Genomic DNA, 22,925 nt, shown 5'->3' on the forward strand with positions numbered 1-22,925 from the left:
CATTTGACACAAGTACATTAATTTTGAACACTTTATTTTTGCAGCTGTGTTTCCAACATTTTAAATTGTGGTACGATGAACAAGCATTCATTAGAAACGCCATAAGAGTTTTGAATATCAAAAGTCTTATGAAATTTAAGTTTTCTTTACTAAATGCCTTTCTTCACTTTGAACAATCCTGAAAGCATGATGATGATCATCAAATGTTTCTGTGAATTGCTGTTTAGGTAACAAAAGAAAGGTATTGTCAACTAAAAGTACATCACTTATCTGACAAAACACTGGCATCTCATCTTGAATTGTGCTGCAAACAGCAAGTCCTGGTCTGTATTCAACACCCTCAACTCTAACCCAGCTGGTTGAGAAAACATCTCCTGATGAAATCATTTGAAGCATTTCTTTGTTGACCACATCTTCATCTTTAAGTGAAAATGGTTTGAGAGGCCCATGCTCATTTTCTTTAATACTTATTGTTTCCCAATGATAAGCTGTGGCCATCTGATGCTTTTTCGCAAGTGATTTGGTTATATTTTTAAAGTTTTTAAAATATTCTTTAAACATTTTGTGTTTAGCCTCAAACCTCATAGACCACATATGTAACAATGGACCTATTTTCCTAATGGAAGATGGATAGTGGATCATAAAATGATGCTTAGGTATCAAATTTTGATGTGAATATAAGAACTTAAAGAGTTTATGGTGTTCAACAATCAAATGCTTCAAATATATCGTCATACCCATAGGGAGAATAGGAGAAAAGACAATGTTCACAAAATGTGCTTTGAATAGCTCATCAAATGCTCCAAGAGAACCGTTTGTCTGGCATGGGATGAGGCACTTATCCATGACGATGTAGAAGCTGTCAATCTTGCTTCTCTGACGCCCAACAGCAAGGAGGTATGGCTGCAGACCCTGTTGACCCCGGAGATGCTCCTCTAAACTGCAGCATGACTAAAATTAAAAAGATATACACCAAACATAAGAAACAAAACATACAGCTTTACGATACACGTTACATCCAAAATAAATGTAAGTATACCCAGACATCTTCAAAGCTGTCATTCAAACATCTGTATTTATGCATGTCTATAAAAGGAAATAGACAGATAATTTTGCATATTTTAAACTTCAATTACCTTATGAAAGACAACAAGTCTCTCAACTGCATCACTTGCACTGATTTTTGGAGACTTCTGTCCTCCTGGTTGCGGTGGAAGGAGATGTAAGAGAAGTAACAGCGAGGCCGTTTCTTGGTCATAGCCTGAGGACAAATTTATAAAAGTTTTCAGATATAATATCAGAACTTTATGAGTACTCTGAACAGTCAACTATCTTCAGATATATCTAGGTACTTACTAGATGTGTTAGCAGACAAAAAATATTGTTACATTCTTAGCAGACACTGAGTTATTAGGATTCTCAGTTTTGTGGAAATATTAAAATGATAAATTATTATAATCCATGTAAAAATCTTGATAATGAAATATTTAAGGAAATAGGGAAAATACATAGAAGAGAAGTTTGGTGTGGAGATTTTAATGCTCACAATAGTCTATGGGGTAGCAAGAAGACAGATCATAATGGTGAAATAGTGGAAGAATTAATGGATGAAAGGTCATTAGTTTGTCTTAATAATGGAAAAGGTACAAGAGTAAATATACATAAAAATGCAGTTTCATGTCTTGATATTACATTAATATCAGACTGTCTTGTTAATGCATGTGAATGGGATGTTAATTGGGAGTCTACAATAGGGAGTGATCATTTTCCAGTAAGTACAATAATTGATGACAATATAAATAGACAAGAAGAGTTAACATTAATAAGATGGTGCTTTAATAAAGCTAATTGGTTTAAATTTAAAACAAAATGTGAAGAAACAAGTCATGTAGTAACATTAAAAGGTAATATTGAAGAATGTACAAATCAAATAACAGAACATATCTTAAATGCTGCAAATTATAGTATACCAAAAATAAAAGTGAAAGGTCAGAAGAAAGTAGTTCCTTGGTGGAATAATGAATGTAGTAAAACAATTAAAGATCGTAATAAAGCATTTAAAATATTACAGAAAAATGTAACAATCGAAAACAGGAAGATCAACAATGGATGCTCTAACTAGAGTCAGTAATGAAATAGAGAAAGCTTTAAAAATGAAGGAACTAATGATTATAGTATTTTTTGATATAGAAAAAGCGTATGACTCACTATGGAAAGAAGGATTACTTATAAAAATGAAACAGATGGGAATAGGTGGGAGAATGTATAATTGGATAGCAAATTTTCTGCTAGATAGAAAAATAAGAGTAAAAATTGGGAATGATTATTCAAAAGAATTTAATGTTGAAAATGGAATACCTCAAGGTAGTGTAATTAGTCCAATTTTATTCAATATTATGATCAATGATATTTTCTATGATACTGATAAATGTATAAAATCTGCACTATATGCAGATGATGGGGTCATATGGATGAAGGGGAAAAATATTAAATATGTGGTAGGAAATATTAAAAAAGCAATTAGTAAAGTAGAAAAATGGTCTTATGAATGGGGTTTTAAATTATCAGCAAGCAAGTCTTGTTATATGGTTGTCACAAAGAAGAGAAATAATATAGAAACAATAACATTATATGGACAAACGTTAGAAAGAGTAACAGAATATAAATATCTAGGTTTATGGTTGGATAGTTTGTATTCATGGAAAACACATTTAGATAACTTAGAAACCAAGTGTAAAAAAAGTTATTAATCTATTAAAGGCTGTGGCTGGAAATAATTGGGGTGCAGATAGACAGTCATTATTAAGCATATACAGGGCTCTCATGAGATCAATAATAGATTATGGCAGTATAATATATGGAGCAGCAGCTAAAACATCATTACAAAAAATAGAAAGATTACAGTGTAGGGCTTTACGTATATGTACAGGAGCAGTAAAAACAACACCTATTAATGCTCTTTTAATTGAAACTGGGGAAACTCCACTGGAAATGAGGAGAATTAAATTAGCTTTAGCATATTGGATGAAAATCAAAAGTAATAAAGATGATAATGTGAATTCAATTATTTTACAGAATTGTTGGGAATATTTGAAGTTCCAAAGTAATGGATTTGGATGGATGGTTAGGAAATGGATTAAAATGTATAGATTAGAGGACAAGGAAATAGCTCATTTTAATCCAATTAGCGTTATTCCTCCATGGTTAATACCAGAGGTTAATGTAGATTTGAAAATTAATACAATGAAAAATGATTGGAATTTAAATGAAATAGGGATCAAGACTGATATTTATTTAAGAAATACATATAACAATTATCTTAAAATGTATACAGATGGATCTAAGAATTTAAAAGGATATGTGGGAATAGGAATATATATATCAGAGTTTAATAAATTTATTTCTAAAAGAATATCAGATCGACGGTTTTTACAGCAGAAATGGTGGCAGTTATATTAAGCTTGCAATGGGTTGAGGAGGTCCGACCAGACAGGGTGGTGGTGTGCACAGATTCCAAAGCAGTAGTAGAAAGTATTAAGGGAGAAGGAAACGATAGAAAAGATTTAGTATTAGAAATTCATCATATTTTATTTAGATTATATAGGGGTGGCATTGATGTTTGGTTTTGTTGGGTGCCAGCACATGTAGGAGGAAAAGGCAATGAAAAGGCAGATAAATTAGCTAAAAGGGCTTTAGAGGGGGAAATAACAATTTCAATTCCTTTTGGGAAAGAGGAAGGGAAATCACTTATTAAGAGTAAAGAAATGGAGAAATGGCAAAAAATGTGGAATGAAGATAAGAAAGGAAGAAGATTATATGAAGTACAAAAGTCAGTTCGAACTCGAAGCATTAATGAAAGAAACAGAAGAGAAGAAATAATAGTTAGTAGATTAAGAGTAGGTCATACCTACTTAAATGACATGCTTTATACAATAGGGAGGAAAAATAATGATAAATGTGAGAGATGTGGAGAGAAAGAAAATGTAGAACACATATTGATGAACTGTAAGTCATATGAACTCGAAAGGGAAGAATTAAAGAGAATAGTTAGAAATATAAGGCATGAATGGAATCTTAAAGGTATATTAGGAAATGAAGGAAACATAACAGATATTCACAAATTAAGGAAAGCATTGTTTATTTATCTTAAGAATACAAAATTAAAAAATAGAATTTAATAGATGTGAAGTAATGCTGCTACACACTCATGTACAGTAGGTGGCGGTATGCACCTTAAAGTTGCTTGTGATCCGCCATAATAGAAAAGAAGAAGAAGAAGAAGAAGAACTCCGAACAAAGCAGCAGCGATCATTGTGGATATACGGAAACTATAGGAAAGGTTCTGATCTGGTGGAGTGAAGAAACTGTGAAACATGTTGCGGGATGTAGGAGATACGAATCAGAAGACAATATTAACTTTGGATTTGTGGAAAACTGGAATACTAATATTGTATTTGTTTTATTTAGATAAAGTGGAAGAAAAGATTTTACGTCTTTCAAAGAGAACTGGCACTGTATGAGAAATCTTTAGATGTGATGATCGTAAGATCCACAAGGTGGCGGTAATGCAATGACATGAATGAACGACAGTCATAAAATCCCAAAGAAGAAGAAGAAGAAGACAAAGAAAATGGCGCATGGTCTGTTTGGTTGAATGTTCGACTGTTTCTCTAAACGAGTTTATCAACGAGCCGTTAACTGCTGCTGAAGAAACATTCACAGAGTTTAAAGAAATCATCGTCAAGTCGGAGGAAGAGATGGATGATCATCGCAGACTGCTGGATTTCTCCCGGAGGCCCCAGATAATCTTACACCGAATAGGTAGGAACCAGCAGCGTTTGGATGCAGGTTAAGGTCTAAATGTCTGCACCTTTCTGTATGAGGATCATTTTAGTAAATGTTCTTTTCCCGTATAAATGTTTTGTTAACCGGTAAATGAACGCAGGAATCACAATTACGCTGTGAAAATGGCTTATTGATGTAGAAATAAAATGACCTTTTTATGGCTTTTCCTCCTTTAACTACACGAAGCTGAAGTTGGTTTCCGATTCCACCTAATTTTTCACTTCCTTTCGCATCTTTAATAGACTCTGGTTTAAAAACTGCAAGAACTACACTCTTCAAAACCTGGACTGGATTATTCTGCTCTAATAGCAGAATATTTAAATCCATGTTTGGGATTTGTGAAACTTTTTTCTGATTTGTGAAACTTTATGTAACAGACGGCTGCAGAAGATCTTTCCTTCCAACAACCATCTCCATCTACAATAACTCTTGGAAGAATTCATGAGTTACACCAACATTTAATTTCCCATTAGGATTAATTAAGTGGTTTTGAATTAGAATTGAATTGGAATTTTAAAAAACTGCATGGAACAAGTGTGAATAGTAATCTAAACTTTAGTGAAGTTTCACAAATCCCAAACATGAATTAAAATATTCTGCTATTAGAGAAGAATAATCTAGTCCAAGTTTGAAATACGTAGTTGTTGTAGTTTTGGCATCAGAGCAGTTTTAATATGAGCTGGATGCAAAGATGGGTAAAAATGGCATTTTATTGAAGTTCCACAAATCGGATAAAAGTTTCACAAATCACAAAGATGGTTTTAAATATTCTGCTGTTAGTTGAAAATAATCTTGTCCAGGTTTCAAGAGTTTAGGTGTTATGGTAGTTTGGGAATTTGAGCAGTTATACTATAACAGAGATTAAAAAGTGGTGAAATCAACCTTTATTGAAGTTTCACAAATCAGAAACATGGTTATAAATATTCTGCTGTGAGAGCAGATTAACCCAGTCCAGGTCAGAAGAGTCTAGCTGTTGTAGTTTTTAAACTAGACTCTATTAAAGATGTGGAAGGTAGTGAAAAATTAAGTGGACTCGCCCTTTAGCCATTTCCTGAATCAGAAGCTGGAATCGGAAACCAACTTCAGCTTCGTCCAATGATCTCAGGTAATTACTAATTGGAACGTGCATATATAAGCTAGTAAAGCCTTGCAATGCAAACAGCATGAAACAATAATAGAGGTGTTATTATCTGTCAAACTAAACCTCATATAAAAATCCAATCAACAAGCCACTGCTGCATTGAGGTGATGTTTCATACGTAGGTGTAACACATGAGAAAACCCGGATCGTGACAGACGACGTGGAGTTTCAAATAATATCAAGTGGCCTAGGCTCTCCCTATTAAAAGTACCCAGGCAAGTCTGGCTTAAAATTATGAAACAGAAGTAGTATACAAAATATATTTTATTTATACATACTTTTATAATATTAAAAATAGACTTTATTATTCTAATTTAAAACCCAATGAAGCACAGCAACCCAGAACAAACACTAGGAGCAGTCTGAGACTTAAAACAACTGCAAACCAAATTAGTAGCACACACCACACACTACAGGATGATCGGTTACGAAATCGCAAGCGACAATCTTAGAGAACGATCAACGTTCTAAAATTGTCGTATGGAGAGGGGGGGGATTGTGTAGTGTGAACTATTGCATCGGGTAGTCGATGTGCCCATCTTCTCTATTTAAATCTAATTATTACTATAGGGCAACATGATATACAGACTTTATAATCTGCACTCTTTTGGTTGAATGCAGTATTTATTTCCACTTTGGCTTTATGTTGTTTAACTTTTGTTCAAGTAGATTTTTTATTAATGGAGACTGAGAATCCATGTTATTTATGGTTTTGGTTGTTTTGTTTATTTTGTTCATCAGTTCCAGTGTTAAATGTTCTTTTGAAAATAAAGTGTATCTATCTTTGGCAGGAAATCGTATGCATTATTACGTCATTTCCATGACAATAGGCAAGTAACAATAGGCAAGAGCGGTCCATGAGGCGTTTATTTATAGTCTATGGGGAAAAGGGCACAATGACTATGGGCAAAGGTGCATTCATGGGCACAATATGGGTGGGAATTTACAGTTTCTTTATGTTTACGCCGTTTTCAACTAATACACCAAACAGTTACATAAATAAAAGAAGTTCAATGTCCAAAAAACTTGAAAATTGCTTTTATAGTTTATTTTTTCCCGTTTGACAAGCAAATAACAAAGATCAAACTTTTCATTAGTGATGTGTTGAGTAATGGAGCGGGTAAGACAGAGAACTCACCTAAACCTGAGCAGTTAAAGTTTTTATTTTTTAGTAATAAATCGTTGTCCCTGGTGACATAGCGGGTAAAAAGCCAATCACAACCCTCTTTTCTTTTTGTTTCTAGTTTTCTTTTGGATCCAGCCATTGTTTCATACAACCAGATTAATCAGAATTTATGTATCAGAATCACAAACATTTTAAACTTGTTTATTCATTGTAAAGCTTCATGTTGTTTTCACGTTGCCTATTTTACATATATTGTCCAGTTGATGTCACAGTAGAGCAAATGAAGCACCGCGGTGCATCGGCTCATGAGTCGAATGATTGGATGGAGTTCCTCAGGGCTTTTAAAAAAGTGGACTAAAATGAAATTTGAATATAATTTATAGTATTTGTTTAAAATCCGTTCATTTGAGAATTCTCCAAATGTCAGCTGGATATGTCGATTCATCTATATCTCTGTCTACGCTCTTGAATTTTCAAATGGATTTTTGTTAATTTCTGCCTTAAACGATTTACTTCAGTAAAGTTAACAATTACTCTTTTGCTCTATTTTCTTGTCCAGATTCCCTGAAGTGTAACGTTTATAACCAGGAGAGGAGATCCACTCTGGACCAGGAGGAGTTAGAACCTGTGCAGGTGAAACAAGAACAGGAAGAGCCAGAAGATCATCAGATAAAAGAAGAGCAGGAGGATCTGAAACACCAGCAGATAAAAGTGGAAGAGAAAGAAGTTTACTGCAGTCAGGCTGAAGAACAGATTGAATTAAAACAGGAGACTGATACCTGCATGTTGGTTCCTGTTGATGAGCAAACAGACCACAGTGAATCAGAACCAAACAGGAACCAAGTCATCTTCCAGGAAGCTAAGAACCAAAATCAGGAAAGAAGAAAACCTTTCTCATGTGTCATCTGTAAAAAGCGTTTGACTTTCAAATCTGTTTTTGATGCTCATATGAGAACTCATACGGGTGAAAAGCCGTTTTCATGTGTGACCTGTGGAAAAAGTTTTAGTGAAAAAGGTCATTTAACTCAGCACATGAAGATTCACACAGGTGAAAAGCCGTTTTCATGTGTGAACTGTGGAAAAAGTTTTAGTCAAAAAAGTAATTTAACTCAGCACATGAAGATTCACACAGGTGAAAAGCCGTTTTCATGTGTGAACTGTGGAAAAAGTTTTAGTCGAAAACAGGATTTAACTCAGCACATGATTATTCACACTGGTGAAAAGCCGTTTTCATGTGTGAATTGTGGAAAAGCTTTTAGTCACAAACAGCATTTAACTCAGCACATGATGATTCACACTGGTGAAAAGCCGTTTTCATGTGTGAAATGTCGAAAAAGTTTTAGTCAAAAACAGGATTTAATTCAGCACATGATGATTCACACTGGTGAAAAGCCGTTTTCATGTGTGAAATGTGGAAAAAGTTTTAGTCGAAAACAGGATTTAACTCGGCACATGATGATTCACACCGGTGAAAAGCCGTTTTCATGTGTGAATTGTGGAAAAAGTTTTAGTCAAAAACGGCATTTAACTCCGCACATGATGATTCACACTGGTGAAAAGCCATTTTCATGTGTGAATTGTGGAAAAGGTTTTAGTCAAAAACAGGTTTTAACTCGGCACATGATGATTCACACTGGTGAAAAGCCGTTTTCATGTGTGAACTGTGGAAAAGGTTTTAGTCGAAAACAGAATTTAACTCATCACATGAGGATTCACACAGGTGAAAAGCAGTAGAAGTATTTTCCATACATGTCCTATATTGAGGTTCACTAAAGAACTGATTTGGTTTAAAACTAGAATGAAAGACTGGAGGAGTTTCATGTCTATAAAGCTGAAAATTGTTGTATTTGTTAAATGTGATCATTTGGATACTTGGAGATGTGCAACCATGACACATTTTCCTTCAGAGATGCTTTCTTGTTCTTTTTGGCATATTCTGTATCAAAAAACAATAATGATAAACTGTATGTTATTGTATTAAAATACTGTTTATGTCAAACTGTATGTTGTGTGTGTACAACGTGAAGAGCAGAGGGCTCAGCACACAGCCCTGAGGAGTGCCAGTACTGATGCTGATAGATGAAGAGGCTTGGGGGCCCACTGACTATTTCATGCATTAACAGAGTTTGACCGGACATGGACTCCCTTCCAGAACATTCTCACAAGATTGGACTTGAGGGATTGATTTGTATTATTCTGTACCATAGAGAGAGTTAGTGGGGTTTATTTTTGTAGTTTTTTAAATCAACAATAGAATGTACAGAATTGAGTGTTTTCAAAACATCTGCAAAAAAAGTATTTGTGATATTTTTGTCTTTAAAGTAAAATGAGATTTCTTTCAAATTATTGTAACCAGTTTTACTCTACCTAATTAAAATCTTTTCAAATGAAAGAAAACGCATTTGTACTTTAAAGAAAATGCAAGATTCACCACAAACTAATTTTCATGCATTGATTGCACAAAGTACATGTGATTATTTTTAATATTTTGCTTTTTTTATCTAGTTTTAGCTGTAATATTTTGCTCTTTTTTGCTGCATGCATTTATGTTGAAACAATTTTCATGTGTATTTATATATGTATTTTAGAAAGAAGTTAAAGTGTAACATTTCATTGAAGATTAAAAGTTTTGAGTTTTCCTTTAGTGTATGTTGTGCCTTATCCTTGAACCCAGTAGATGGTGGTACTACAGCTAAACTGGTTGTAGCCACTGTGGTTCCTGTAACTGATGGGTTGCCGGTTCAAACTCCCCACATCCATCTCAGTTGTTGAGTCCTTGAGCAAGGCACCAAACCTGCCTTGCCTGCTGTTAGTCATAGGTCCGATGGCGCCGATTGTGTAGCAGCTTCTATCAGTCTGCCCTGCTCAAAAAGACAACCATACACAAGTTATTTCAAAAAGATGCATTACAGAAACTACTGCCGATCGATTTATTCAGGCTGTTCCTTCAACTGCTATACACTCCTGTACTTCTCTGAGTGATTTAACAGACAAGTTTATTTTTACAATTCAGAAGGTTATTGACACCATTGCTCCTGTTACTACAAAAGTAATCTCTGGGAAACGTAAACCACCTTGGAGAAATTTTGAGTCAGTTAGAAAAGGGGAGAAAAAGAGTCCCGGAAAGCAGAACGTCGGTGGCGTAAAACTAAAGTACAAACCCATTTAGATATCTTCAAAGATAAACTGAGAAATGCAAGAGTTTTTTTTTCTTCCAAATGTCATCTCTACCTCTGCCAACAACTCTCGTGCTCTGTTCTTGATTGTTGACAGATTGACAAATCCACCTTCTTCTGTTAACTGTAAATTTTTCTCCTCTGAGGCCTGTGACAAATTGACCACATTTTTCATTAATAAAACGGTGGAAATAAGGGAGACAGTGAACTCCTCTGTGTCTGTTGTTAGGAAACAATTAACTATATTTTCCACCAAACAGGACTTACCTAGGATCACAGCAAAAAGCCCAGTGTTAATTTAACTCCCACAGAGTGGATTTTAACACTTTTTCAGTGTTTATATAGTCCACACTCTTCAGAGTTAAATTAACACTTTCAGTATAGTTAAAATTTTAACACTTTATCAGAGTTACTTATTTAACTCACAAAACAGGGTTCATCCATATAATGGATAACACTGATCCAAGAACAAAATGTACCACTTTTAGTGTTGATTTAACACTTTCAAGTGTTATTTACTCCAAAAAAAGTTACTTTATGATTATGATTAATTATAATAATTATTAAGAAAAAACATTTGACACAAGTACATTAATTTTGAACACTTTATTTTTGCAGCTGTGTTTCCAACATTTTAAATTGTGGTACGATGAACAAGCATTCATTAGAAACGCCATAAGAGTTTTGAATATCAAAAGGCTTATGAAATTTAAGTTTTCTTTACTAAATGCCTTTCTTCACTTTGAACAATCCTGAAAACATGATGATGACCATCAAATGTTTCTGTTAATAGCTGTTTAGGTAACAAAAGAAAGGTATTGTCAACTAAAAGTACATCACTTATCTGACAAAACACTGGCATCTCATCTTGAATTGTGCTGCAAACAGCAAGTCCTGGTCTGTATTCAACACCCTCAACTCTAACCCAGCTGGTTGAGAAAACATCTCCTGATGAAATCATTTGAAGCATTTCTTTGTTGACCACATCTTCATCTTTAAGTGAAAATGGTTTGAGAGGCCCATGCTCATTTTCTTTAATACTTATTGTTTCCCAATGATAAGCTGTGGCCATCTGATGCTTTTTCGCAAGTGATTTGGTTATATTTTTAAAGTTTTTAAAATATTCTTTAAACATTTTGTGTTTAGCCTCAAACCTCATAGACCACATATGTAACAATGGACCTATTTTCCTAATGGAAGATGGATAGTGGATCATAAAATGATGCTTAGGTATCAAATTTCGATGTGAATATAAGAACTTAAAGAGTCTATGGTGTTCAACAATCAAATGCTTCAAATATATCGTCATACCCATAGTGAGAATAGGAGAAAAGACAATGTTCACAAAATGTGCTTTGAATAGCTCATCAAATGCTCCAAGAGAACCGTTTGTCTGGCATGGGATGAGGCACTTATCCATGACGATGTAGAAGCTGTCAATCTTGCTTCTCTGACGCCCAACAGCAAGGAGGTATGGCTGCAGACCCTGTTGACCCCGGAGATGCTCCTCTAAACTGCAGCATGACTAAAATTAAAAAGATATACACCAAACATAAGAAACAAAACATACAGCTTTACGATACACGTTACATCGAAAATAAATGTAAGTATGCCCAGACATCTTCAAAGCTGTCATTCAAACATCTGTATTTATGCATGTCTATAAAAGGAAATAGACAGATAATTTTGCATATTTTAAATTTCAATTACCTTATGAAAGACAACAAGTCTCTCAACTGCATCACTTGCACTGATTTTTGGAGACTTCTGTCCTCCTGGTTGCGGTGGAAGGAGATGTAAGAGAAGTAACAGCGAGGCCGTTTCTTGGTCATAGCCTGAGGACAAATTTATAAAAGTTTTCAGATATAATATCAGAACTTTATGAGTACTCTGAACAGTCAACTATCTTCAGATATATCTAGGTACTTACTAGATGTGTTAGCAGACAAAAAATATTGTTACATTCTTAGCAGACATTGAGTTATTAGGATTCTCAGGTTTTTGCTTCTTGCGTGGTATCTCATCCATTAGTATTGTTGATGTTGATGCATTTGAGTCGAAGCTCGAGTCAGACTCAGAAGCAGATGACCATTCTGAGAACTCTGAAGAAAGAGACAATAGACATCAGTGACATTCTTTGGTAAAATCTGTATAACAGTTGATTTAATTTGCTTTGGTATCTCACCATCATAGCAGAAAACTGTCAGTACCACATTGCCTTGTCTAAGGAGGTCACTGAATATTTCTTCGTCAACTTCAGTACCTGTTTGTATGTAACTTTGCCTTCAGGTGGCAGGCAAAATCGTTCAATGACTGAAAAAACGAGGCAAGATTTAGAGTCTAATTCTGTAATTAGCTGGATTTTTTTAAACTAACAGTTACTTGATATGGATCATGTGATTAGTATGAAACATATTAATGAAAATACAATGGATGACTCTTTTTACTTACCTCAAATGTGTAAAATATGTGTTAAATAGACATACATTGAAAAGAATAATGCCCATGCCCCACACAGGTGTTAAATAAATAACAAACCTTTCTCATGAAACTGATTAAAGTCATCCATCTGTTCGCTTGACTTTATACCCACAAGTTTATTCCTAAAGGTCTCCGATGTTTTTGCTCCTGATCTTTTACAAAAAATTAATAAGTCACTCTCCTCTGGAGTCTTCCCTCAGGCTTTAAAGACTGCGGTGGATAAACCACTTCTCAAAAAACGTAATCTAGACTCATCCATTCTAAGCAATCATCAACCAATATCAAATGTACCTTTTTTGGCTAAAATATTAGAAAAAATTATTTTTCAACAGATAAAAGGCTTTCTAGCCCTGAACAACTGTTTTGATGTCCATCAATCAGGCTTCTGTCAACATCACAGTACTGAAACTGCTCTTGCCAAAGTATTCAATTCAAGTTAAACCACTTCTCAAAAAACGTAATCTGGAAGTTTAAAGCTGTAATTATTGGCTCTTTTCTGCTGCGCATTTAGATTACTGTCTTTTTATGTTCAAATTATTTTTGTGTATTGATAAATTGAGAATGAGCTCTGCATCAATCAGGATGAAGAACAACTTGTGGTGAAGAAGCAGGAGATGAAAACCTTTCCTGCATCTCCTACCAATGTAGAAATAAGCTGCAGTGAACCCGAACCAAACAGGGAGCAACTCGTCTCTCAGGACGGCTGTGATGCTGAGGACCGAAATCAGGAAGAAAGCAATGATGAAGACACAGAAATAAGCAGCGATGAAGAACCGAAACAAAATAACAGATGTCAGAAAACCAGAGGGTATGATAACAATTCTGACAAATTAAAACAAAAAGAACAGAAGAAAACGCACAAAGATAAAAATCTGTATTCATGTACGATGTGTGATAAATTGTTTTCTCAAAAGACTCACTTGATCTACCACATGAGAACGCACACAGGTGAGAAGCCTTTCTCATGCAAGTTTTGTGGAAAATGTTTCAGTCGAGAAAGTATTGTGAACAATCACTTGAGAATCCACACAGGCGAAAAGCCCTTCTCATGTCTGACCTGTGGAAAAAGTTTCACTCTCAAACATAAGTTGACGGATCACATGAGGATTCACACTGGTGAAAAGCCTTTTCATGTGTGAACTGTGGAAAAATCTTTAGTCGCAAAGGTAGTTTGACTCGCCACGAGGCGTCACACAGGTGAAAAGCAGTAGAAGTATTTTCCATACATGTTCTATGTTGAGGTTCACTATAGAACTGATTTGGTTTAAAACTAGAATGAAAGACTGGAGGGGTTTCATGTCTATAAAGCTGAAAATTGTTGTATTTGTTAAATGTGATCATTTGGATACTTGGAGATGTGCAACCATGACACATTTTCCTTCAGAGATGCTTTCTTGCTTTTTATGGCATAGTCTTTATCAAAAAACAATAATGATAAACTGTATGTTATTGTATTAACATACTGTTTATGTCAAACTGTATGTTGTGTGTGTACAACGTGAAGAGCAGAGGGCTCAGCACACAGCCCTGAGGAGTGCCAGTACTGATGCTGATAGATGAAGAGGCTTGGGGGGCCACTGACTATTTCATGCATTAACAGAGTTTGACCGGTGAAGGTTATCCTGCAATAGTCAGCCCCGCCCACTCCTCACTACTTCACAGGGCTGCCTACTGACCAGTTCTCCGTCTAACAGGTCCGGAAAATCTCTGAGACCTGGGTATTACCCTAAAAGTACTCTATAAGAGATAATCTGTTTAAACTGGTGGCGAAAGTGATTCGTCTAGCTCTAACTACCTCCGATCCAGAAGTTATGACCCTTTACAGTTAAGAAACAATCAGCTGAGTAGCCCTCGCAGCTGCATAATTCCAATAACCACTTCTGTTAACGGTAGCCCACTTTCTAAATCATAACTTGCACTTGGAACCGGCTAGATTATGTTTAGTGACTTAGATGTAAGTCCCAGGGTCATTATTTACTCTCACCAAAGGAAATTATGAAACCTCCTATTTACTGGAATCATGTACATTAGTTTTACCTTAATTAAAAGAACTGGACAAAGATTAAATGACTCTATTAATTCCAATGTCCACCAACCTCATTAGAATTTTATAGTATAAATTTATTAAGCAAGCTTAAGCAGGGGTATGCGACATACAAATCAATAATCAATCGTATATAATTCAAAAACAGTGTAATAAAATTTACATGTACAATCATACTACCCTGTCTCCTTTCCCTAACTTTTAAGTCGCACGTTCTGAAATGGAATTTCGATGAGCAGATTCAACTCATACCCAGAAGATGGTGGATCTTTTGGCAACAGGAATTTCTAGCATCCTTGGTTGAGGTCTTTGCCTTGTGTGGAAAAATCCTCCTTAGAAAGGAAACAAAGCAGAACGGATCCGAATCCTTTTGCAAGACCCAGTTCTTCATCCCTTAGGGGTCTTTGTCCTTCCTCCAAGTCTTGTTGCAGAGTTTGCAATTGTTGCTGGGTTGAGACGAGACCAACGGTCGAATAAAGAACCAGAGTTGGGGCGATGGGACCCAGTCCTTTCTTAGCGGTGTGAAGTCCGAGCTTCCCCGTGGTTCTGAAGTGCGGTCCGTAGCTCCATCTGCTTCTGTAAGTTGTCTCTCCTTCTGCGCCGCCGGACTGGGAACAACTGGTTCCTCTTTTCAGCCCCTTTTTATACATTTCTCCACCCTGTGTGTGTATGGGAGGATTTGGTCTACGTGACTTTCTTCACATCTGCTGTCTCTCATGAAAAAGTCCCTACATTTCCCAACCTGTTTTTGCTGACCATAGTGGAAGTTCCCGTACTTCCTCTTTTTCCGTTGCCTCAGCCAAACTCACCGCACCACCCATCCTGTGCGCTTTGGCCATCTGTTCAGAACTGCTTGCGACATTTCCTGTTTCAGGGCTGTACTGCATTCCTCTCTGTCTATAACTCACTATCCTTTATTATAACTCATTGAACATATTCAACCTATCGTTAAACCTGTGAATTGATTTCAAATGTTCACAACTTCACATTCACTGACAATAAATCACATCTCTTTCTTATTGTTAATCAGTAACATAATCATTACATAGTTAAATCATTACAGATCATTAATCAGAGATTCTTTGCAGAAGGTTACTGAGTGATTACTTATACTCATATTATTCAGACATATTCAACTTAATTATACTCATATTATTCAGACATATTCAACTTAATTAACTTTTAATCAAACCACAGGATCACTTTATTTCTTCCAAGCCATTATGCACCTTTTTCTGCGTGTGCCTGGAAAGATCTCATACCCTTATGCCAGTTTTCTTGACACCGGACATGGACTCCCTTCCAGAACATTCTCACAAGATTGGACTTGAGGGATTGATTTGTATTATTCTGTACAATAGAGAGAGTTAGTGGGGTTTATTTTAAAAGTTTTTAAAATCAAAACTAGAATGTACAGAATTGAGTGGGTTTTTTTTTTAAATCTGGAAAAAAATATTTGCGATAGTTTTGTCTTTAAAATAAAATGAGATTGAGTTTTCTTTCAAATTATATTAACCAGTTTTACTCTGATTAAAATCTTTTCAAATGAAATAAAATGGATTTGTACTTGAAGGAAAATGCAAAATTCACCACAAAGTAAATTTCCTGCTTTGATTGCCAGAGCCGGCACAAGGCATTAGCAAACTAAGCAGCCACTAAGTGGCCCCCTCAGTGGAGCTGATTTTATTTATTTTTCTTAGTAATAATTTCTGTCATAATATCAAAACCACACAATGTCACTATTAAGTGGTTTGTTTTTACAATAATATATACGTATATTTGATAATGTATGTAGAAATTATTTCTTTATTGATAGAAAGAAACAATATGCTCTTGGCGGCCCCTGGTGGCCGCGGCAGGTACCGCACGCTTCGCTGGTAACATGAGCCTCATCCAAACGTGAAAAGCTCCAGTCAGAAGATAAATAAGCAAAACAATGTCTCCAAAAAGGACTTATCCTTCAGGGAGGGAGAAAACAGGAAGAATAGAAAAAAGCCAAGATAAAGGTTTGTTTTAATGTGTCTTGGTAATGTCATGTAAAAGATTTGTAAAGCTGCTAACAGAAAATTAGCTTGAATGGTCCAGTTCAACAGCCCAACATTTATAGGGTCTTTGTGTTTGTGTGAACCTGAGTTTAAACTTTAAACGAGTTGATTCTCATGGTTGGCTCTGTATATTTCTCAGGTATTTTTGACTTCAAAACTCCGTGTTTGATAAGGTTTGATAACAATAACTTAAACTTCTCAATGTTTGACATTGTCTAGCAAAATGTTTTTACGTCAGGCTACATAGCTGCTACATGGATGAGCTGCTCTATGCTGTAGTTGGTGATTTGTTGTTTGCTGCTGAGCATAATCATTTTGTGGCTAAAACAAACATTATTTTTACATCAACTTCTAAGTTATGTTAAAATCATTTGAAGGATCAGAATCAGTCCAGTACTGGTACCGGTCCACATTGTTGGGGAGAAAGACTCACCTGGTATAAATTACAATTTTTAGCTATTTGTTAGATTTTAAATTTCTTATTTTCATATGTCCTCATTTATCTTACTTTAGTTTGCTTTTTCTAGCAGCTGTTAACTTCTGTAACTAGGGTTTCCCAAGTCTGAATAAAAAGAGGAGCAGCGAGAGGGGAAATTTAGAGTGAATTGCAATAGACACTGTTTCAAAGTTATAATAATTTATTAAAATAAAAACAGTAAAATTAAATAATACCTCTATGTAGATGAGAAGAAGTTAGGAAAAACTAAGCTGAGTTGCCGAGGCTTGGCGGTAGGTGCTGACAGGTTCTGGATCGGAGGCTCCCGAACAAAGAATCACCAAACACCGTGACGTCACACACTCGTTGGATTTCCCTCAATCGATTTATGTTGATCACGGGACAGCCACAGCAACAGGGGGCGCCACCATCTGGGCCAAACGCACCACCTTCAATCCTCAGAGCTAAAAAAGAAAAAAATACAAACTATTATTAAAATACCGGTAGAAAAATCAAATAGATAAAACCGTTAAAAGTCTTTTACACCCGACCACCAGCACCGCACAATTCAGTGAACAAGCCGGTGCTGATCGGCTCTCAATAAGCCACAGGATGGGCGGAACCAGAGGTAACTCCGAACAAAGCAGCAGCGATCATTGTGGATATACGGAAACTATAGGAAAGGTTCTGATCTGGTGGAGTGAAGAAACTGTGAAACATGTTGCGGGATGTAGGAGATACGAATCAGAAGACAATATTAACTTTGGATTTGTGGAAAACTGGAATACTAATATTGTATTTGTTTTATTTAGATAAAGTGGAAGAAAAGATTTTACGTTTTTCAAAGAGAACTGGCACTGTATGAGAAATCTTTAGATGTGATGATCGTAAGATCCACAAGGTGGCGGTAATGCAATGACATGAATGAACGACAGTCATAAAATCCCAAAGAAGAAGAAGAAGACAAAGAAAATGGCGCATGGTCTGTTTGGTTGAATGTTCGACTGTTTCTCTAAACGAGTTTATCAACGAGCCGTTAACTGCTGCTGAAGAAACATTCACAGAGTTTAAAGAAATCATCGTCAAGTCGGAGGAAGAGATGGATGATCATCGCAGACTGCTGGATTTCTCCCGGAGGCCCCAGATAATCTTACACCGAATAGGTAGGAACCACCAGCGTTTGGATGCAGGTTAAGGTCTAAATGTCTGCACCTTTCTGTATGAGGATCATTTTAGTAAATGTTCTTTTCCCGTATAAATGTTTTGTTAACCGGTAAATGAACGCAGGAATCACAATTACGCTGTGAAAATGGCTTATTGATGTAGAAATAAAATGACCTTTTATGGCTTTTCCTCCTTTAACTACACGAAGCTGAAGTTGGTTTCCGATTCCACCTAATTTTTCACTTCCTTTCGCATCTTTAATAGACTCTGGTTTAAAAACTGAAAGAACTGCACTCTTCAAAACCTGGACTGGATTATTCTGCTCTAATAGCAGAATATTTAAATCCATGTTTGGGATTTGTGAAACTTTTATCTGATTTGTGAAACTTTATGTAACAGACGACTGCAGAAGATCTTTCCTTCCAACAACCATCTCCATCTACAATAACTCTTGGAAGAATTCATGAGTAACACCAACATTTAATTTCCCATTAGGATTAATTAAGTGGTTTTGAATTAGAATTGAATTGGAATTTTAAAAAACTGCATGGAACAAGTGTGAATAGTAATCTAAACTTTAGTGAAGTTTCACAAATCCCAAACATGAATTAAAATATTCTGCTATTAGAGAAGAATGATCTAGTCCAAGTTTGAAATACGTAGTTGTTGTAGTTTTGGCATTAGAGCAGTTTTAATATGAGCTGGATGCAAAGATGGGTAAAACCGGCATTTTATTGAAGTTCCACAAATCGGATAAAAGTTTCACAAATCACAAAGATGGTTTTAAATATTCTGCTGTTAGTTGAAAATAATCTTGTCCAGGTTTCAAGAGTTTAGGTGTTATGGTAGTTTTGGAATTGTAGCAGTTATACTATAACAGTCGATGTGCCCATCTTCTCTATTTAAATCTAATTATTACTATAGGGCAACATGATATACAGACTTTATAATCTGCACTTTTTTGGTTGAATGCAGTATTTATTTCCACTTTGGCTTTATGTTGTTTAATTTTTGTTCAAGTAGATTTTTTATTAATGGAGACTGAGAATCCATGTTATTTATGGTTTTGGTTGTTTTGTTTTGTTCATCAGTTCCAGTGTTAAATGTTCTTTTGAAAATAAAGTGTATCTATCTTTGGCAGGAAATCGCATGCATTATTACGTCATTTCCATTAAATCAGTGTAAAATGGTCTTCAAACAATATTATCGTTTATCGCAATAATTTTTGAGACGATTAATCGTTCAGCAAAATTTGTTATCGTGACAGGCCTAGTAGCAACAATATAAAAAGCGACACTGACGTTACACAGAACCAGCCATAAGTGACACATCAAAAATCCATTTATCCTACCAGCAGCACATATATTGATGATCCTGCGGCGCCAGCGCTCATCCGACAGACATCCAACTGCACACAACACTGAAATTTGAATATCTGTTTAGTATTTAGTGAGTTATGATTGATAAATGCGCTGATACGTCATTGAGTCTGTTAAACATAAAGCTGAGTGGAACGGTCGACCGCTCCAAGATGGCCGCCTTAAATCTCTTCAGTAACAATAGGCAAGAGCGGTCCATGAGGCGTTTATTCATAGTCTATGGGGAAAAAGGGCACAATGACTATGGGCAAAGGTGCATTCATGGGCCCAATATGGGTGGGAATTTACAGTTTCTTTATGTTTACGCCGTTTTCAACTAATACACCAAACAGTTACATAGATAAAAGGAGTTCAATGTCCAAAAAACTTGAAGATTGCTTTTGTAGTTTATTTTTTCCAGTTTGACAAGCAAATAACAACGATCAAATTTTTCATTAGCGATATGTTGAGTAATGGAGCGGGTAAAACAGAGAACTCACCTAAACCTGAGCACAGTTAAAGTTTTTATTTTTTAGTAATAAATCGTTGTCCCTGGTGACATAGCGAGTAACAAGCCAATCACAACTTTCTAGTTTCTAGTTTTCTTTTGGATCCAGCCATTGTTTCATACAACCAGATTAATCAGAATTTATGTATCAGAATCACAAACATTTTAAACTTGTTTATTCATTGTAAAGCTTCATGTTGTTTTCACGTTGCCTATTTTACATATATTGTCCAGTTGATGTCACAGTAGAGCAAATGAAGCACCGCGGTGCATCGGCTCATGAGTCGAATGATTGGATGGAGTTCCTCAGGGCTTTTAAAAATGTGGACTAAAGTGAAATTTGAATATAATTTATAGTATTTGTTTAAAATCCGTTCATTTGAGAATTCTCCAAATGTCAGCTGGATATGTCGATTCATCTATATCTCTGTCTACGCTCTTGAATTTTCAAATGGATTTTTGTTCATTTCTGCCTTAAACGATTTACTTCAGTAAAGGTAACAACTACTCTTTTTCTCTGTTTTCTTCTCCAGATTCCCTGAAGTGTAACGTTTACAAGCAGGAGACGAGATCCACTCTGGACCAGGAGGAGTTAGAACCTGTGCAGGTGAAACAAGAACAGGAAGAGCCAGAAGATCATCAGATAAAAGTGGAAGAGAAAGAAGTTTACTGCAGTCGGGCTGAAGAACAGATTGGATTAAAACAGGAGACTGATACCTGCATGTTGGTTCCTGTTGATGAGCAAACAGACCACGCTGAATCAGAACCAAACAGGAACCAAGTCATCTTCCAGGAAGCTAAGAACCAAAATCAGGAAAGAAGAAAACCTTTCTCATGTGGCATCTGTAAAAAGCGTTTGACTTTCAAATCTGATTTTGGTGCTCACATGAGAACTCATACGGGTGAAAAGCCGTTTACATGTGTGAACTGTGGAAAAAGTTTTAGTCAAAAAAAGCTTTTGACTCTGCATATGATGATTCACACTGGTGAAAAGCCGTTTTCATGTGTGAAATGTGGAAAAAGTTTTAGTCAAAAAAAGCTTTTAACTCGGCACATGATGATTCACACTGGTGAAAAGCCGTTTTCATGTGTGAACTGTGGAAAAAGTTTTAGTCAAAAACAGGATTTAACTAAGCATATGATTATTCACACAGGTGAAAAGCCGTTTTCATGTGTGAAATGTGGAAAAAGTTTTAGTCATAAACAGGTTTTAACTCGGCACATGATGATTCACACTGGTGAAAAGCCGTTTTCATGTGTGAAATGTGGAAAAAGTTTTAGTCAAAAACAGCATTTAACTCGGCACATGATGATTCACACTGGTGAAAAGCCGTTTTCATGTGTGAACTGTGGAAAAAGTTTTAGTCAAAAACAGGATTTAACTAAGCATATGATTATTCACACAGGTGAAAAGCCGTTTTCATGTGTGAAATGTGGAAAAAGTTTTAGTCATAAACAGGTTTTAACTCGGCACATGATGATTCACACTGGTGAAAAGCCGTTTTCATGTGTGAACTGTGGAAAAAGTTTTAGTCAAAAAGGTAATTTAACTCAGCACATGATAATTCACACTGGTGAAAAGCCGTTTTCATGTGTGAACTGTGGAAAAAGTTTTAGTCAAAAAAAGCTTTTGACTCTGCATATGATGATTCACACTAGTGAAAAGCCGTTTTCATGTGTGAAATGTGGAAAAAGTTTTAGTCATAAACAGGTTTTAACTCGGCACATGATGATTCACACTGGTGAAAAGCCGTTTTCACGTGTGAACTGTGGAAAAATCTTTAGTCGCAAAGGTAGTTTGACTCGCCACGAGGCGTCACACAGATGAAAAGCAGTAGAAGTATTTTCCATACATGTCCTATGTTGAGGTTCACTATAGAACTGATTTGGTTTAAAACTAGAATGAAAGACTGGAGGGGTTTCATGTCTATAAAGCTGAAAATTGTTGTATTTGTTAAATGTGATCATTTGGATACTTGGAGATGTGCAACCATGACACATTTTCCTTCAGAGATGCTTTCTTGTTTTTTTTTTTGGCATATTCTTTATCAAAAAACAATAATGATAAACTGTATGTTATTGTATTAACATACTGTTTATGTCAAACTGTATGTTGTGTGTGTACAACGTGAAGAGCAGAGGGCTCAGCACACAGCCCTGAGGAGTGCCAGTACTGATGCTGATAGATGAAGAGGCTTGGGGGCCCACTGACTATTTCATGCATTAACAGAGTTTGACCGGACATGGACTCCCTTCCAGAACATTCTCACATGATTGGACTTGAGGGATTGATTTGTATTATTCTGTACCATAGAGAGAGTTAGTGGGGTTTATTTTTGTAGTTTTTAAAATCAACAATAGAATGTACAGAATTGAGTGTTTTCAAAACATCTGCAAAAAAAGTATTTGTGATAGTTTTGTCTTTAAAGTAAAATGAGTTTTCTTTCAAATTATTGTTACCAGTTTTACTCTACCTAATTAAAATCTTTTCAAATGAAAGAAAACTCATTTGTACTTTAAAGAAAATGCAAGATTCACCACAAACTAATTTTCATGCATTGATTGCACAAAGTACCTGTGATTATTTTCAATTATTTGCTT

The 22,925-nt window shown here is 35.6% G+C and overlaps 1 protein-coding gene and 3 long non-coding RNA genes across 5 annotated transcripts; 2 read left to right on the forward strand and 2 right to left on the reverse strand.

Moving 5' to 3' along the window:
• Positions 1–327: 327 nt before the first annotated feature.
• On the reverse strand, positions 328–2,613 carry LOC116731054 (uncharacterized). The gene is made up of 2 exons (XR_004341512.1): positions 1,137–2,613; positions 328–951 (listed from the first exon to the last, which is right to left on the reverse strand). It is a non-coding gene; the product is annotated as an uncharacterized LOC116731054 (long non-coding RNA).
• A 5,426-nt stretch (positions 2,614–8,039) lies between these two features.
• LOC116730975 (gastrula zinc finger protein XlCGF57.1-like) lies at positions 8,040–8,921 on the forward strand (the record flags this gene model as incomplete). The annotated part of the gene is made up of 1 exon (XM_032580551.1): positions 8,040–8,921. A coding segment is annotated over one exon (807 nt), but the record flags the coding sequence as incomplete, so codon positions are not given.
• A 1,958-nt stretch (positions 8,922–10,879) lies between these two features.
• Positions 10,880–12,617, reverse strand: LOC116731050 (uncharacterized). Of its 2 annotated transcripts, XR_004341507.1 has the most exons (3): positions 12,474–12,617; positions 11,999–12,390; positions 10,880–11,813 (listed from the first exon to the last, which is right to left on the reverse strand). It is a non-coding gene; the product is annotated as an uncharacterized LOC116731050 (long non-coding RNA). The 2 variants fall into 2 exon arrangements; XR_004341506.1 differs by having other exon boundaries at positions 11,999–12,617.
• Positions 12,618–18,388: 5,771 nt separating this feature from the next.
• On the forward strand, positions 18,389–20,968 carry LOC116730989 (uncharacterized). Its single transcript, XR_004341439.1, has 2 exons — positions 18,389–18,457; positions 20,858–20,968. It is a non-coding gene; the product is annotated as an uncharacterized LOC116730989 (long non-coding RNA).
• The last annotated feature ends 1,957 nt before the right edge of the window (positions 20,969–22,925 follow it).

The sequence above is a fragment of the Xiphophorus hellerii genome, chromosome 13, assembly GCF_003331165.1.
Source record: "Xiphophorus hellerii strain 12219 chromosome 13, Xiphophorus_hellerii-4.1, whole genome shotgun sequence".
Lineage (NCBI taxonomy): Eukaryota > Metazoa > Chordata > Actinopteri > Cyprinodontiformes > Poeciliidae > Xiphophorus > Xiphophorus hellerii.